Source organism: Schistocerca piceifrons, chromosome 3 (assembly GCF_021461385.2).
Source record: "Schistocerca piceifrons isolate TAMUIC-IGC-003096 chromosome 3, iqSchPice1.1, whole genome shotgun sequence".
In the NCBI taxonomy this organism is placed as follows: Eukaryota; Metazoa; Arthropoda; class Insecta; order Orthoptera; family Acrididae; genus Schistocerca; species Schistocerca piceifrons.
Window position 1 is genome coordinate 789,627,945 of NC_060140.1, and position 18,763 is coordinate 789,646,707.

The following is an 18,763-nucleotide window of genomic DNA, read 5'->3' on the forward strand; positions in this document are numbered from 1 at the left end:
GTAAGTAGCATCAGTAATATGTCAATTTCTTTATCAATTAATCCATTGTTGTAGTTAGTATTATATAGAGAGCATTAATGCACAGGCGTTGACATATCACGTATACCTAGCATGTAAACTGCCTCTCTTGACACTATTTCAATAGACACAAGTAAAAACTCATATCGTAAGGGAATTAAATGTTTCAGTCTATACTCTTCAGTGGCCTCATTCCGTTTAGGGGTAAAGCTGAGTCATGTGCAACCCAGTTCATGGAAGAAATTTTTATTAGCATAATTTGCTGGCAAGTGAATAATGTTTCTAAATACCTTATTGTTCTCCTGTTTCAACGATATAATTATTAGGTCTCTGTAACATGGTGGGAGTACTCCAAATAACTGTGGTGATTCCGTGATTTCCCTAAATCGCTCCAGGGAAATGCCGGGATGGTTCCTTTGAAAGGGCACGGCTGAATTCCTACCCCGTCCTTCCCTAATCCGATGAGACCGACGACCTCGCAGTTTGGTCTCTTCCCCCAAAACAACCCCAACCAACTGTGGTGATTCATCTGTCAGATGAGAGCAATAACGTTCTGGTCTTAAAAGAGATGCAATAAATATATAATAGGACACACGCTAAGTAAAGCTATAACCAAAGGAAAAGTCAAATATTAAACACAAACAGCATACATGAAATGATACTACGAAACAGCAACATAACGTCCCATAACAGCAATGTTCTAACTGTAAAGGCAACACAATAGGAATCCTAAATAAAAGGCCACTGTAATTATACATTATTATCTGTCTGACGATGAGATATTCTCTAATCAGAAACTCAACATAAACTCTGAAGCAATGACACCTGAGATACTAAAAAACTAATGGAAAACACCACAGCGCAATGTCTTCATAACGATGTCGAGATGAATATGAGGAATGTCAATGCAATATATGCAACATAATTACATTCACATCCACAATTCGCAAAGGGAACATGCCAAGTAGACCCAATAGTTAATCCATTCAACGTATTAGCAAATATATCAAATATCATAACAGATTTCCATTGATATACTTTTGAAATTCTTTTGCAATTTAAAAAATAAAGGAAATACATGATAAATTCATTTTCATAAAAAAATATTGCACTGTAGATTAAGCTACTCATTGGTTTTTGGAACTCCACCAACTACATAGTAGAACCTCGTCAAATATGTAATTGTGAAGAAGTACTGGGTTATGTAAATGGTGCTGGGGGAAAGATGTGGTGATCTGTTACTCTGCAACGTCTTCTCACTTTTTTTTTATTCGTCGGTTTTTCAACTGTTTCTGATACTGTCCTCCCTCTTTCCCTGTTCATGGTGCTCCTTTCGTATTTAAGCAAATACTACACAAAAAATCTTAAATAATCTGATTTACACATTATTACCAGCCCCAACTATATTTTTTTCCGCTCTACTGTCGCGTTCAGTGCAAGCTAACGGTCCTTTGATGCCGTAACAGACGTCTCACTAATCTGTCCCTACTTCTGCTAAGTGTCTTCCCTAGGCTTCTGCTACTACTACTTCATTTCGCACACTACGGGGAGAACACAGGAGATAAAAATTGCACTTGGCACCAGTATCTGAGCTGACACCTCTTAAGCCAGTTGCCATCGCCAGAGTTCCGCGTTTGCTCGGACATATACATGGAAAAAGATACAGTTGTAGTGCTGGAATTATTATACCTAGGAAAAAAATGTACACAAAATAGTCATGGAGACAGATTGCATAAGCATTAAAAGAGCGTAGGCCGGCCGGAGTGGCCAAGCGGTTCTAGGCGCTACAGTCAGGAACCGCACCACCGCTACGGTCGCAGGTTCGAATCCTGCCTCGGACATGTATGTGTGTGATGTCCTTAGGTTAGTTAGGTTTAAGTAGTTCTAAGTTCTAGGGGACTGATAACCTCGGAAGTTAAGTCCCACAGTTCTCAGAGCCATTTTAACCACTCAAAACTGCGTAGGTGATGAACACTGTCATCATCAAAAGAGCTACACTGGTTCAGATTACGGTCATGGGATGGAAGAAGAAGTTTCGTAACTTGTAAAATGGCTCTTCTTCTCATATGGAAGTTAAAAGTAGGCAGTGGTAAACTACTAAATTAAGAGTTTGAAATAAGATTACTAAGTAAACGGCTTAAAAAATTAAAAACAAAGAAAGAATGAACTAGGACAAAAGTATTTATACTAAAAAAGAGAGAGAATGAACTAGGACAAAAGTATTTATACTAAAAAAGAGTTCAACTCCGCTACGCCGGTCCCAAGCCCGGGGCCTCACCATACAAGAGGTGAGGAAGGAGGAGGGGGAGGAGTAACAACCTCGTTAAAAAACCAAGGTTCACCTGGCCCGGGTGATAGCACCTTGTAAGGGCTCCTTGCTAGGACTGCAGTGAAGAACTCAACGGTAGTGAAGGCGGAGGGAATAGTTCTCGGTACGGCGGAAATAGCGGAAGAGGCAACCAAAGAAAAAAATCCACTTGGCGTTTGTCTTGAAACAAGAGGCTGAGTGGTCAGCGTCTGTCCACCAGTGGTGCGGCTGAAAACCATTCCTCGGAGCTAATAACCTCGAGTAGAATCCTTAGGGGACTTGTTCCCTTAACCCAACAAACAATCAACAATGGATACGCACCTTGTAAGAGATTTTACCCCAGGGAGTAACCAATCTCCAATTTCTGAGGAAATTAAAAGTAGGCATTCGGATTCTGGGGGCCTACAGCAATGTGCAAAGGATGAGTCGGAGCACCCTCAAACCTGCCTTAAGCAAGCAACAAATAAAATTAAACACAAAAATATAAACTACTTGGCAAAGTTCAACGTAAACTCACTTCTAAAAACAGGAAAACTTAAAACGTTAATAAATTTTATAAAACAGAAAAATATAATGGTAACTGCACTCCAAGAAACAAGGTATACTGATGAACATTCATTTGATTCAGAGGGATTCAGAATCTTCAAAGGGAAGCCAGGAAAAAGAGTTATGAAGAATGTACCACATTTTGGAACAGGATTCATTGTAAACCAAAATATATTAAACTCGATAGTAGAATTTAAATCTGTCAATGAAAGGCTTTCAACATTAACCTTCAAATCAGTAAACAAACTGTATACCATTGTAAACTCACATGCACCAACAAATGAGAAAAACAGAACACAAAAAGAACAAACAGAAATTTTTTGGCAGGAACTGTCAAACACCTTAGACCAGATTTCATCCAAAAACACAATAATATTGTTGGGAGACTTTAATGCTCAAATCGGCAAAGAACGTCATCACAAATCCATAGTAGGCAAATTCCCTGCACATAAAAGAACCAATGCAAATGGAGAAAGACTTATTAGTTTATGCAGAGAACATGACATAGTTCTAAAGTCTACATATTTCAAAAACCTCCCTAGAAAACAAACTACATGGGTATCCCCGAATTCAGTCAGTGGGGAGAAACAACTTGACCATGTTGCTATAAGCAGACTGTCTGCATCAGAGATACTCAATGTAAAAGTTGCTAAGAGTGTAAGTTTAAATTCAGATCATTATCTATCTGTCGTTAAATTCAAAATTAGACCAATATATAAAAGAAAGAGCGAATATCAACCTAAAAAGTTTGACACTCAGAAATTAACCAAGGAACACAATTTCAGGACACTTTTGGAAAAGAAAACACCTAAAACATGGGAACAATTTCAAAAAGATATAGTACAGACAGCAGAAGAAACCATTCTCCTTACCAAAAAATGGAAACATGCCTGGTGGAATGATGAGTGTGACAAACTAATCCTAACAAGACAACGAGCTTGGAACATTTGGAATGCCAACAAAAATGATAAAAATAGGAACTCCCTATAAGAAGCCCGGAAAGGGCTTAAAAAGATCCAAGTTCAATACATAAAAGACCAACTAGCATCAATAGACTCCATCTTCAAACAGAACAATGCTAGGGACTTTTACAAAACTTTCAAAAGTAACTTAAAGAAATACTCTCCTCCTAGTCTATTTTTCACGGACCCAAAAACGCAGAAAACTGCATACAATAGCATAGAGAACTGTAGAATACTTGCTGAATATTTTGAAGAACTACATAACTGCTATCCACCGAAAGAAAAATTTAATTTCAATATTGTAAACCCAACACCACCAGGCTCCAAGCCGCCAACCACAGAAGAAATAAAAGAAATCATAAAAGAGCTTAAAAATAATAAAGCCCTTGGAGAGGATAATATAGTTGCTGAACTATGGAAGTACTCTAGTGACAACATGATACAGTGTCTATCAGAAATACTAAAAGAAATCTGGACAACACACAGATTACCACCAGACTGGACATCTGCATTAATACATCCACTACATAAAAAAGGGAAGAACACAGATCCTAGCAATTATAGGGGAATCTCCCTCTTACCAGTGACATATAAGATCTTGTCTAAGGCGCCTTTAAAAAGAGCAGAAGTGATACTAGACAAACAGCTAGGAGAGTATCAGGCTGGATTTAGGAAGGGAAGGTCATGCGCAGAACAAATACTAAATTTAAAGAACATAATAGAAATGAGGAAAATGAGGAACTTAAAATATGTAATTACTTTTGTGGATTTTAAAAAAGCCTATGATTTAATTGACAGAAATACACTGCTTCATATCTTAAAAGAATTGGGACTCGATGCTAAAACAACTGCAATAATTAAAGGTACTTTGACAAATACAAAATCGAAAGTAAAATTTAGGGGAGAGCTCTCAAAATCGTTTGAAATAAAGTCAGGTGTTCGACAGGGAGATGGTCTGTCACCTCTGCTTTTCAATTGTGTCTTGGAGAAGGTAGTTCGAGAATGGAGGAAGGCCATCAATACTAAATGGATTTAACTAGGGAGAAATCCAAACAAGATCACTGTCGACTGTTTAGCCTTCGCAGATGACATGGCATTGATTACAGATTCACTAGCAATGCCCAAGAACAAATAAGAGAACTACAAAAACAAGCAGCCAAAGTAGGACTACAAACATCCTATGAAAAAACAAAGTTTATGACAAACTGTGATGCTCCTCAAAATATTGCAGTTGACAACAACACAATACACAAAACAGATTCCTTTAAATACCTAGGAGAGTGGATTACATACAATGCCAAAGAAAAGATAGCTATAGAAACTAGAGTGCACAAAATGGAAAGAGTGTTTCATATGACCAAAAACGTTTATAATAAAAATTCCTTGTCCTGGAACACGAAATTACGACACTACCAAACAGTGGCCACACCTGAAGCTCTCTATGCGGCAGAAACACTTAAACTAACAAGAAATTGAGATCTTGAGAAACTAGAGAAGGTCGAAAGAAGAATTTTAAGGAAAATACTGGGAGCTAAAGGAAACGATAATGCTGAATACAGGTTAAGACCAAACAGAGAGCTATATCTGAAAACGGAGAAACTAACTGATGTAATGAGGAAGAGGAGACTACAGTTTTTTGGACATATATTCAGAATGGATAGCAACAGACTAACCAAGCGGATATTCACATTACTCAATAGCTACAAATCCAAGCCAGCATGGTTCATAGAGACTGAAAAGGACATTGAAAATGCTGGAGTTACAATAGACACAACAGAAAACAGAACACATTTCAGAAAGGCAGTTCAAAAGTCAGAATTTCAGGAGAGAAAGAAAATAACTAGACGAAAGTTGACCCAAGAAGAAAGGGAACAACACTCTAAAAGGATGAAGGAAATTTGGAAACTGAAGAAATCTAATACAATGAAGAGTAGCCAAAGTTGATTCATCGTACCCTCCAAATGGGTTATTCGAAAGAAAAAAAAAGAAAAAAGAGTTCGTTCAAGAAGTACGCTCTAAATGGATATATGATTCGCTAGTCTGGCACTGAAGTGAGAAGTAGGGATGGGAAAACATCGATTCAGGAAGAGATGGATGACAGGAAAACCAGCAGATTCAGGAAAAGCTTTACAGGAGCATCAGATAAGACGAAACATTTATGAAATTGAAAGCAAAAGTCCACCAGTGAGTGCCTGAGGTCACGCTGTTACATATCTGTAGAATAGTCGAATACAGTTTCTAGCATTTGTAGACGTAGAGAAAGATTTTGACAATGTTGACTGGAATACACTCTTTCAAATTCTGAAGGTGGCAGGGGTAAAATACAGGGAGCAAAAGGCTATTTACAATTTGTACAGAAACCAGATGGCAGTTATAAGAGTCGAGGGACATGAAAGGGAAGCAGTGGTTGGGAAGGGAGTGAGACAGGGTTGTAGCCTCTCCCCGACGTTATTCAATCTGTATATTGAGCAAGCAGTAAAGGAAACAAAAGAAAAATTCGGAGTACGTATTAAAATCCATGGAGAAGAAATAAAAACTTTCAGGTTCGCCGATGACATTGTAATTCTGTCAGAGACAGCAAAGGACTTGGAAGAGCAGTTGAATGGAATGGATAGTGTCTTGAAAGGAGGATATAAGATGAACATCAATAAAAGGAAAACGAGGGTAATGGAATGTAGACGAATTAAGTCGGGTGATGCTGAGGGAATTAGATTAGGAAATGAGACACTTAAAGTAGTAAAGGAGTTTTGCTATTTGTGGAGCAAAATAACTGATGATGTTCGAAGTAGAGAGGATATAAAATGTAGAGTGGCAATGGCAAGGAAAGCGTTTCTGAAGAAGAGAAATTTGTTAACATCGAGTATGGATTTAAGGGTCAGGAAGTCGTTTCTGAAAGTATTTGTATGGAGTGTAGCCATGTATGGAAGTGAAATATGGACGATAAATAGTTTGGACAAGAAGACAATAGAAGCTTTCGAAATGTGGTCCTACAGAAGAATGCTGAAGATTAGATGGGTAGATCACATAACTAACGAGGAGGTATTGGAGAGGATTGGGGAGAGGAGAAGTTTGTGGCACAACTTGACTAGAAGAAGGGACCGGTTGGTAGGACACGTTCTGAGGCATCAAGAGATCACCAATTTAGCAATGGAGGGCAGCGTGGAGGGTAAAAATCGTAGAGGGAGACCAAGAGATGAATACACTAAGCAGATTCAGAGGGATGTAGGTTGCAGTAGGTACTGGGAGATGAAACAGCTTGCACAGGATAGAGTAGCATGGAGAGCTGCATCAAACCAGTCTCAGGACTGAAGACCACAACAACAACAGTCGAATACATACGATGTATCCTAAATCATAATGGATATGACAGTTATTTTTATGATATTGGTCATATGTGTCGGAATGTTTGTTGAAATGCAAAGCTAAGAGCATCTGGGATTCAACAGTGCGGAGGAGAATCCGTTAAGTTTCTTAGAAAGTAATCTTATGTGGAGTTCGACAGGAGGACCTTGTGACGTTGACATTCAGGTGACTATTAGTCTGTGTAAATCATGTCGACCTGTGTTCCCGATTTCATGATATTTTGTCTAAAATTTTCCACCAGAGTTACTTTATCTGCGTCCACGCGAGACACAAAGACGTAAAACTGCGGACGCCTTCCTTGGCGTCGCGAAACAAATCGGCAAAGCCATCACGAGAGAGGCACCGGCTGAATGCCGCGTCTATCGATTCTCCTCACAGAGCAAACACGCGCGGCGTGGCGCGACTCGCAGGTGGCGCCTTTGCCGTCCCCGGATTCTCGGGCGAAGTGGGCCGGCGTGCTGAGGTGCTGCGGCCCCCTCGCTGGACGATGAGAGTCTACGGCTAATGGAAATCCAATAGCGATGACGCACAGGCACATTAACCGCACTGTAAGGAGCTGCATCTGCCAGGGAGGGGTGCAAATAAAGGAATGTTAAGCACTGCTGAGAAGACGTTTTCCATGAAGAATCGGTACGTCTGAGAGCCGGCAATGTTAATTTTAGAAAAATTAAGAATGAATGGCGGATTTCGATAGGGAATGTCAGTTCAACTAATAATGTGGCAGGTGCAGTTTTTTACATCATCAGTATGTCGACTAGTTTGTTGTGGTCCTCCACGACATTTCGTCCTCACACGCCTACTACATCCAACTTCCTAGGCAAGGTGAGAATAATAATAACAGTCCAAATCGTAATTTATTTTTATTCTGCTGCAGGTAATCGGTCTCCGTTGTGATTATCATTACCAGACAGATGAGAAGCCGGTGTCCGCCGCTACTTTGTAACACTGTAGGATTTCCGTCACCAACTGTCTGGAAATACAGTTTTTTTGTCTAAACTACTTCATAAAAAAAAAAAAATGTGCAACGTATTCATTTCTGCACATCTAGCAGTACTATACCAGTGATAAGTGTAACACGTGATTAGGAAATGCCGGCCAGAGTGGCCGTGCGGTTCTAGGCGCTACAGTCTGGAACCGAGCGACCGCTACGGTCGCAGGTTCGAATCCTGCCTCGGGCATGGGTGTGTGTGACGTCCTTAGGTTCTAGGCGACTGATGACCTCAGAAGTAAAGTCGCATAGTGCTCAGAGCCATTTGATCCATTTTTTTATGAGGAAATAATAACAGTGATAAGAGTAACACGTGATGAGGAAATAATAAATAGGTGTTCATACCGATGAGAATTTGAATGGACAAAAGCATATTTTGGAACTCCTAAAACAACTTAGCCTCATGTTCACTTGGAATTAAATCATTATAAATCTTGGGAGAACGTATCAGCTACTTGACACATTTTGCATATTTTAATTCTGTAACCTCATGCAGAATAACGGTATGGGGTATTTCGTCTTTGAGGAGAAAAGTTTTCCTTGCTCGAAAACGTGATGTAAGAAAGTATGTGATACTCACCCATGGTCACATTGTAGACATATGTTGGCCGTTCTGACTTCTTCTTCACAGTATATTTATTCCGTCATGAATTTTGTTGTATACAATCCACTGTAGTTCAAAAGGAACAATGATTTACACAATTACAATATCTGAAGGAATAATGACGTTCATTACTTTACAGTAAGGTTGTCTTTGGCACAAAAATGAGTGCACAATGCTGCAAAAAAATTTGTGATCACTTACCCAGTGATATAAAATGTCTGACAGGCAGCAAAGTAAAATTTGAAAACAAACTGAGAAAGTTTCTCCTTGACAATTCCGTATAAGAATTTCTATTACCGCAATGTGTAAAATGCTGTGGGTTGAAACTAATAACTCACATGTGTATGTCTTTTACCCTGTAAAAAATATAAATAAAACATGTAACCATATGTACAACTTTATGTGGGATGTAAATGTAAAATGACTCGTTCCACATTTATCGTGCAGATGATCCATGGAACATGAAACTAACTAACTAAATCCGACTAATAAGTCATTGGTACACTAAGTGATCAGAAGTATCCGGATACCTTCCAACACAAATTTGTTTCATATTAGGTGCATTGTGCTGCCACCTACTGCCAGGTACTACATATTAGCGACCTCAGTAGTCATTAGCCATCGTAAGAGAGCGGAATGGGGCGCTCCGCGGAACTCACGGTCTTCGAACGTGGTCAGGTGATTGGGTGTCACTTTAGTCACACGTTTGTACACGAGATTTCCACACTCCTAAATATCCCTAGGTCCATTGTTTCCGATGTGACAGTGTAGTGAAAACGTGAAGCACAAAAGCGTACATGCCATCCTCGTCTGTTGACTGATAGACACCGCCGACAGTTGACGAGGGTCGTAATGTGTAACAGGCAGACATCTATCCACATTATCAAGCAGGAATTCCAAACTGCATCAGAATCCACTGCAAGTACTATGACAGGCGGAAGGTGAGAAAACTTGGATTTCATGGTCGAGAGGCTGTTCTTAAGCCACACATCACGCCGGTAAATGGCAAACGACGCCTCATTTGCCGTAAGGAGCGTAAACATTGGACGACTGAACAGTGGAAAAACGTTGTGTGGAGTAACGAATCACGGTACACGATGTGGCGATCCGATGGCAGGGTGTACGTATGGCGAATTCCCGGTGAACGTCATCTACCAGCGTGTGTAGTGCCAACAGTAAAATTCGGAGGCGGTGGTGTTCTGGTGTGGCCGTGTTATCCATGAAGGGGGCTTGCACCCCTTGCTGTTTCGCGTGGAACTACCACAGCACAGGCCAAAATTGACGTTTTAAGCACCTTCTTGCTTCCCACTGCTGAAGAGCAATTCGGGGATGGGACTGCATCTTTCAACACGACCGAGCACCTGTTCATAATGCACGGCCTGTGGCGGAATGGTTACACGACAATAACATCCCTGTATGGACTGGTCTGCACGGTCCTGACCTGAATCCTATAGGACACCTTTGGGATGTTTTGGAACGCCGACTTCGTGCCAGGCCTCACCGACCGATATCAATACCTCTCCTCAGTCCAGCACTCCGTGAAGAATGGGCTGCCATTCCCCAAGAAACCTTCCAGCACCTGACTGAACGCATGCCTGCGAGAGTGGAAGCTGTCATCAACGTTAAGGGTGGACCAACAACACACTGAATTCCAGCGTTACCGATGAAAGGCACCACGAACTTGTAAGTAATTTCCAGCCAGGTTTCCTCATACTTTTTATCACATAGTGTATCTTAGGAGACTTTAAGCAGCACCTGACTCTGGTAAAGATGTTTTGTACAGTGTGTTTACAGCGTACCATACTGATGTTAATATAGGACACATGCGGTCTGTCAAGTCAGGATATAATCTGAAATTAGCCAGCAAATGCTACCTAAGCTACAGCGAATGCGCGCCGCGTAAAGGTTTCAAATATCATCTCGCCCTCTTACACCACCGGAGTAGTCAGTCTTAACTGTTTGACGTTCATTGCTTTTCTCTTGCTACAATCATCCTCGAACATTATGCAAACGTTGTTATTGAGCCACTAACAGTTAAACTAACTTATGTCTAAATTTTACATCAACATATTGTGAATTTTAGAAGCAAAAAATTAGCAATTCATTGGTTTCATTTCTGTATCGTTCTTGCTACGAAGCCAAGATAAATTTAGCCCGAAATGTAAAGAAAATTATATTTTACATAACGTTTACGTAAGTGTTTTTCTTTGTCATTACTCTCACCAGGAAATTTAAGCTACTAACGTTAATGCAATTTAAAAAAATAAGAATTTGACTAAGCCGGCAGTGTAAGACGGCAAGAGGATATTCAAAATGTTTCACGCTGCGCCTGCCTTGTACCTTAAGTGGCTTATGTATGACGATTTGCTGTTGATATTAATGCATGGTGGCTGTTCTTTCGAACATGTCCGAAATAACAGACACTATGCATTCATATCACTGATACAGATAGCTGGGCAATAGATCCAACTTCTTCACTGGGGTCATGTCAGAGAGAACAGACATCATGCACTCATATCATTGATCTGCCAAGCTGGGCAATGGATCCAACTTCTTCAGTGTAGACAAGGACAAAAGATCAGACGCAAAGCATTTACAGCATTGATACGATTAGCTGGGCAATAGATACACCTTCTTCAGTGCGGACAAGTCCAAAAGAATAGATGCGGCGCATTGATATGCTTAGCTGGGCAATGGATACACCATATTCAATGCGGAGACGTCTGAAAGAACAGACACAATGCTTGCATTTAACTGATACGCCTAGCTGGTCAATGGATCAACCTTCTTGTGTGCGGACAAGTCCAAAAGAAGCGACACCACGGATTTATATCACTGATATGCTTAGCTGAGCAATGGATACACCTTCTTCAGTGCGGAGACATTTGATAGAAGAGACGGCACACTTTCGTATAACTGATACGCCTAGCTGGGTAGTGGATCCACCTTCTTCAGTTCGGACGTGTTCGAAAGAACAGACCCATGCATTAATATCATTGATATGCTTGGCTGGGAAATGGATCAACTTTCTTCAGTGTGGATAGACCAAAAGAACAGACCCCACGCATTTTAATCATTGATACGCTTAGATGGCCAATGGATATACCTTCGTCAGTGCAGAGACGTCTGAAAGAACAGACATCATGCAGTCATACCGTTTGTCAGCCTAGATCGGCAAATGGATCCACCTTCTTTAGTGCGGACATTTCCGAAAGAACAGACACCATGCATTCATATCATTGATACGCCTAGCTGGGCAATGGATTCACCTTCTTCAGTGCGGACAAGTCCGAAAGAACAGACATCACACATTCATATCATTGATACGCCTATCTGGGCAATGGATCCACCTTCTTTAGTGGAGTCAGGTCTGAAAGAACAGACTCTATGCATTCGTATCATTGATACTCCTTGTTAAGCAATGGACCAACCTTCTGTGCGGACAAGTCCAAAAGAACCGACGCCACCGATTTATATCATTGATACGCTTAGCTGGGTAATGGATACACCAACTTCAGTGTGCACACGTCTGAAAGAACAGACGCCAAGCATTCGTATAACTGGTATCCCTAGATTGGCAGTGGACCGCCTTCTTCAGTGTGGACATGTCGGAAAGAACAGACACCATGCATTCATATCATTGATAAGCTTAGCTGTGTAATGGATCCACCTTCTTCAGTGTGGACAAGTCCAAAATAACAGACACCATGCATTCATATAACTCATACACCTTGCTGGGGAATGGATCCACACTTTTCAGTGGGGACAAGTCCAAAAGAAACGACGTGACAGATTTATATCATTGATATGCTTAGCTGGGCAATGGATACACCATCTTCAGTGTGGAGATGTCTGAAACAACAGACACCATGCATTCGTACAACTGATATGCCTAGCTGGACAGTGTACCACCTTCTTCAGTGCAGACATGTCCAAATGAATATATACCATGCATTCATACCATTGATACGGTTAGCTGGGAAAATGGATCCACCTTCTTCAGTGTGGAAAAGTCCAAAAGAACAGAAGCCATGCATTTACATCAATGATACGCTTAGCTGAGACATGGATCCACCTTCTTCAGTGTGGAAAAGTCCAAAAGAACAGAAGCCATGCATTTACATCATTGATACGCTTAGCTGGGCAATGGATCCACCTTCTTCAGTGTAGATGCACAAATACGTTCGACCTCCAGTGAGAATCTCAGAGTAGCGAACGGAAGTATTATACACAGGGACTGAGGATAGGTGGAGCTCGGTAGGAGAGTTGATTGCCCGTGAGACGTGCCGAGATGTTCCGCGCAGGTGCGCAAATGTTGTTGTGGCATCGATAGCTAGGACGCCACGACGTAGCTGCCAGTTAAGTTGGCACTACGACAGACAACGACGACAGTGCCCTCTAGCAGGCGCAGCTCAGCTCTACGAGCGCCATTGTAGACTCAGCCTTTTGATCAAAAGCAGATGGCCGGGACACTTCGCTTCAGCTTCGCACCTCAGGTCAAAGTTCTATATTACTCTTGTTGCTAAAGTGAAGGTGATTTTAACTCACACTGCAGTACCGAGAGATTTTCACCTTTTCCTGCTCCTACCCACGCGCCGCCTTCCAGGTGGGATACAAAAGTTGGCGACAAGGTTTCCCCTATCATTTCCTTTTTTGCTCGGTAGTGTTTTATTTTTCTTGCTAGCCTCAGTATAAGACTCATATGTGTAAACCATGGCTTCGCCACAGGAACAGGTTTCGCTCTCCGATCTTGTACGTTTTCAGGCCCAGCAAATGACGCAGCTGCTTGCTGCCATTAATGGACTGGTCACACCACAAACTGCAACTGGTACGGCGTCTCCGGCGCCACCACCTGTACCGACGCCGTCGCCGATGGCGCCGCCATTTCGTGCCTTCAGTCCTGACGTTGAACGCTGACCAGAATACGTCGCCCAGCTCGATGCACACTTCGCAGTATACTACATACCAGGTACAGAGCGGCTTGCTTTTTTCATTACCAACGCGGGTGTTGTGTTGTACCGTGTGCCCGTGAAATTGTTTCCCACCACCCGCCCAGAAACTAAAACTTACAACGAAGTGATTGATGCTTCCAACTCCCACTTCCGTGATAGTGTAAATGTGGTAGCTGCACGCTACAAATTCTTTCGCCTCCCGCGTGGCCCTACTCAGTCGAATAAATCTTGGTTAGCGGACCTTCAGGGACTAGCTTCTGATTGTGACTTTAATTGCTCATGTGGACGCTCTTATGAGGATATAACGATTAGAGATGCTATTGCGCAGAATGTGGCGGATCACCGCATTCGCGAACAAATCCTCAGATTTGAGAACCCGTCTTTGTAGGAAGTAGTGGACTTGCCAGACAGACAAGATACATTAGACATGGCTACTTCCGCGTGTGTGTACTGTTAGCGCGGCACAACACGTGCCCTCTTGCCCTCCAGCCAGGCCGGCGCACAAGTAAACACGTCTCAAACCAGACACCCACTAAGAAACTGAAATCATGTCCGAATTGCTTTCGTGCCCACCCACGGGACAGTTGCCCGTCCCGTCAAGCACAGTGTTATTTTTGTAATAAGAAAGGACACGTTCAAGCTGTGTGTAGTAAGAGAAACTCTAATTCACGACTTGTCTCCCGTTCGCGACACTCGCGTGGGTGTCACCGCAACGGCAACCGCCATGATTGATTCACATCAGCCCATGGACGTTAATGCCGTTTATTCAAAGCCTTCTGCTTCACGTGCGTCAACAGCTCGTCATGTGAATAATGTTTTGCCAGACACTTCCTCTCGCATTCAGCGCGATGCGAGGAAACTTTTTGTGACTTTGAACATTTGTGGACGTTCTGTTCGCGTGTAGCTGGGCACTGGTGCGTCAGTTTGTTTACTGAACAGAACGACGTATGACTTGCTTGGTTCGCCCCCGCTTCGTCGTTGCCATTCCATACTGCATTTACTGGACAGGAAATCTCTGTGCTCGGCGTGTGTAGTTTGCAAGCCACGTATGGTGCAACGACCCGTATAGTGTCTTTCCATGTGCTCTGCTCTAGAGATGCTACGAACATTCTTGGCATGGACGCATTTGAACTTTTTGGCCTCGCAATTCGGGACAATGTACTTTGCATCAACGCTAGTGACCATGCAGACAGTGTTGCCGCACTGCGCAATGATTTTGCTAAACTCTTTTCTGATGGCCTTCGTTGTGCCACAGACTTTGCAGTGCAGGTTGTAGTTAAAGACAATGCCATGCCTATTTTTCGGCGCGCACGCGCGGTACCGCACACACTGCGCGACGCCGTAGCTGCTGAACTCACGCACTTGCAATACAGTGGTGTCATTGAACCCGTTTCTGCTTCGCCATGGGCTTCGCCTATAGTGTGTGTGAAGAAACCAAACGGTCGTCTCCGTATTTGTGCTGACTTGAAGTCTACCGTCAATCCCCAGCCAGTGGTAGCTACATTCCACTTACCGCGTCCTGAAGATATTTTTGATAAGCTTGGTGCGGAAAATTCTTTTCCACGATTGATTTGCGGGACGCACACTTCCAGATTCCGCTCGACGAACAGTCGCAGCGCTATTTTGTGGTAAACACCCACTTTGGCTTGTTTAAGTTTCGCAGCCTTCCGTTCGGATGTGCTTCGGCTCCCGCAGCAGTTGTGTGCCACTGTCCCTGGTTGTTCAAATTACCTGGACGATATAGTTGTATCAGGTCCCACCCCTGACGAACATTTGCAGAATTTGCGTGTGTTATTTACGATACTTTTGCAGGCAGGACTAAAGTGTAACAGACAAGTGCAAATTCTTTTGTTCAAACTGAGAGTCAGTATTTACGACATATGATTAACGGACAGGGTATCCACCCCTCGCCGTCACATCTCAGTGCAATTAGATACTTGCCAGCGCCCAGGAACTTGAAAGAACTTCAGTCTGTGTTGGGCAAAATGACATATTATATTCGGTTTATGCCAACTGCAGCGCAGATTGCAGCGCGTTTGCATCGTCTTCGGCGTAAGTACGTTCCTTTTGTTTGGTCTTCGGAATGTGACGCTGCTTTCCACAAGCTCAAATCTGCTTTGTTGAGTGATCACTGTTTGATTCCTTTCGATCCCTCCAAACCAGTTGTTTTGGCTGTCGATGCATCTACTCACGGCATAGGAGCGGTTCTCTCGAACTGCATTAATTCTGTCGATCGCCCGATCGCTTTTTGCGTCTAAGTTGCTCGATTCTGCCCTGTAAAACTATTCTCAAATCGAGAAAGAAGCTTTAGCTATTGTATATGGAGTGACAAAGTTTCAAGATTTTTTGTACGGTCGCAAGTTGTATTTGGTCACCGACCATAAGCCTTTGACGTCGTTGTTCCACCCGTGAAAGTCAGTTCCGGCCAGTACTGCCCAAAAGTTGCAACGTTGGTCTTTGTCTAACTACAATTACGAAATTTTGTTTCGGCCTACAGCCCAGCATGGCAATGCTGATGCTTTGTCTCGTTTACCTATCGGTCCTGACGAAGTGTTCGATTCTTCCGAACTGTCCTGCATGTTTATTCATTCGCAAGATAAGAACTTCACTGATGGTTTTCCGGCGGATTTTCGTCGCATTGCTTCTGCGACAGCCGCCGATGCTTCTTTGCAGATTCTTTTGCAGATTCTTTTGCAGTATATTCGTGATCCACTTGTTCGACGCTACTTTGCGCAACGTGACAAGTGGTCTGTACACCACAGTGTTATCTTGTTACAAACTGACAATGATCTGTCTCATGTGGTTGTACCTCGTTCGTTCCAGTCGGAAATCCTCAGACTGCTGCGCACTAGTAATTGGGGTATAGTGCGGACGAAGCAATTAGCGCCTCGTCACTGCACTTGGGTCGGCATTGATAAACAAATTGAGAATTTGCTTGCTAATTGTTGCCCTTGCGCGGAGCATCAATCTGCTCCCCGCCAGCGTTTCTTTCCGTGGCCAACACCTACTGCGCCTTGGCAGCGCGTGAATATTTATTTTGCGGGTCCTTTCTGGGACACTCACTGGTTGATAGTTATTCATGCGTACAGCAACTTTCCTTTTGTTATTCCTATGACTTCTAATACATCTGCCAGTACTATTCGGGCTTTGACGTCTATTTTTTTGGATTGAGGGCCTTCCTGAAGTTATTGTCTCTGACAATGGCCCCCAATTCGTGTCCTCAGAGTTTGAAGCGTTCTGCGCTGCTAATGGCATTCGCCATCTGACCTCAGCCCCATTCCACCCCCAGTTGAATGGCGAGGCTGAACGCTTTGTGCGTGCGTTTAAGTCGCAGATGAGCAAGTTGCGCGCCACGCACTCTCGCGAGCGCACGCTCTGGACTGTCCTTGCTTCGTATCGCTCTGAGCCGTGTGGCACCCGTTCCCCAGCGGAATTGCTACATGGTCACGCCCATCGGTCGCTCCTACAGCTTTTGCTCTCGCCGCAGCGCGCTCCCGCTGCTTCGCGTCGTTCTGGCTTGGCGCCGCATGATTTGGTGTTCTATCGAGTTTTCTCTGGCAGGCAGCGCTGGGAGCAGGGGCACATTCTTCGCCGGCTTGGGCGCGCCTTATTTGTCATTCCTGGTCCCTCCGGCACTGTCAAGCGACACCGGAACCAGATCCGTTTGTGCCATCCTCGGTTTTCTGCCGCTGGTGGTTTTCTGGCAGAATTGGAGGCTTCGCGGCTTCCACCGCCTCAGCCCGCGACTCCACCGACGGCACCTCCGCCACCCGCGCCTCCACGGACGCGCCTGCAGTCGTCGCCGCTGCCGGTCCGGTCACCTGCACCGAACGGGCGCCTCTCGCCCCCGCCACGGCCCTCACCTCCAGCACCACCGCCGCCGCCCTGTTCCTCCGCAGTGCCGGAACCGGTGGACGCTGAGGCTGACGTCACGCCGCCGCCGCCGCCGCCGCCGCCGCCGCCGTCGCCCATGGAGGTCGTTGCTCCGCCTCCTCATCTGAGCATACCCAGTGGCGGTGCGCGGCCTGGGCAGGTTTTCCACGGGGCGTGTTCCTCGACCCCTCGGGATCGCGGGTGGACAGCGCGGCCCAGCAGTTCCGCTGACCACCCCCTCAGCTGCGCCTCCCCTTGGTCCCTCCACCTGCCGACGGTGCGTCGTTTCAGGGGAGAGGGATGTGGTGTCCATAGCTAGGATGCCACGACGTAGCTGCCAGTTGAGTTGGCACTACGATAGACAATGACGATAGTGCCCTCTAGCAGGCGCAGCTCAGCTCTACGAGCACCACTATGGATTCAGCCTCAGGGCAAAGTTATGAATTACTCTTATTGCTAAAGTAAAGGTGATTTTAATTCACACTGCAGTACCGAGAGATTTTCACCTTTCCTGCTCCTACCCACGCGTCGCCTTCCAGGCGGGATACAAAAGCTGTATCTCGGATGGTGCAGTGGTTAATGTACCTGCCCTATAAGCAGGACATCCCAGGTTTGAATCCCGGTCCGGTACACATTTTCGCTCATCGCCGATGATTTGGCATAATATACCGCTTCAGCTGACAGCAGTGATCCCTTCAGTTTACGATCTGAGGTTGTTTGTCAGTTTGGTAGACGACACAAGTCCTGTGCCAAATTGCTCGTCCGAAATACTTCTACTAGACTGTGATACATTGTAAACAGTTATTTGTTACTCCCTGTAGATTTATTTCCTTTCTTCATGGATACTGTGCAAATCACATTTAAGTGTCTCACGGAGGGTTCATCGAACCACTTTCACAATTCTATAATATTCCAATCTCATACAGCTCGCGGAAGGAACGAACACCTATATCTTTCCGTACGAGGTCTGATTTCCCTTACTTTCTCATGATGATCGTTTCCCCTTATGTTGGTTGTTGTCAACAAAATGTTTTCGCATTCGAAGGAGAAAGTTGGTGGTTGGAATTTCGTGAAAAGATTCCGTAGTAACGAAAAACGCCTTTCAGTTAATGATGTCCAGCTCAAATCCTGTATCATTTCAGTGACACC

At 43.8% G+C, this 18,763-nt stretch overlaps 1 protein-coding gene across 1 annotated transcript in view; it reads right to left on the bottom strand.

The window, feature by feature from the left end:
* The window catches only part of LOC124789069 (dachshund homolog 1-like), a 38,159-nt gene extending 20,446 nt beyond the window's left edge, over positions 1 to 17,713 (bottom strand). The window contains exon 1 of the mRNA XM_047256360.1: positions 17,605 to 17,713. Within this exon, the coding sequence (XP_047112316.1) occupies positions 17,605 to 17,713 (109 nt within the window). The remainder of the gene's footprint in view (positions 1 to 17,604) is intronic.
* Between the last annotated feature and the right edge of the window lie 1,050 nt (positions 17,714 to 18,763).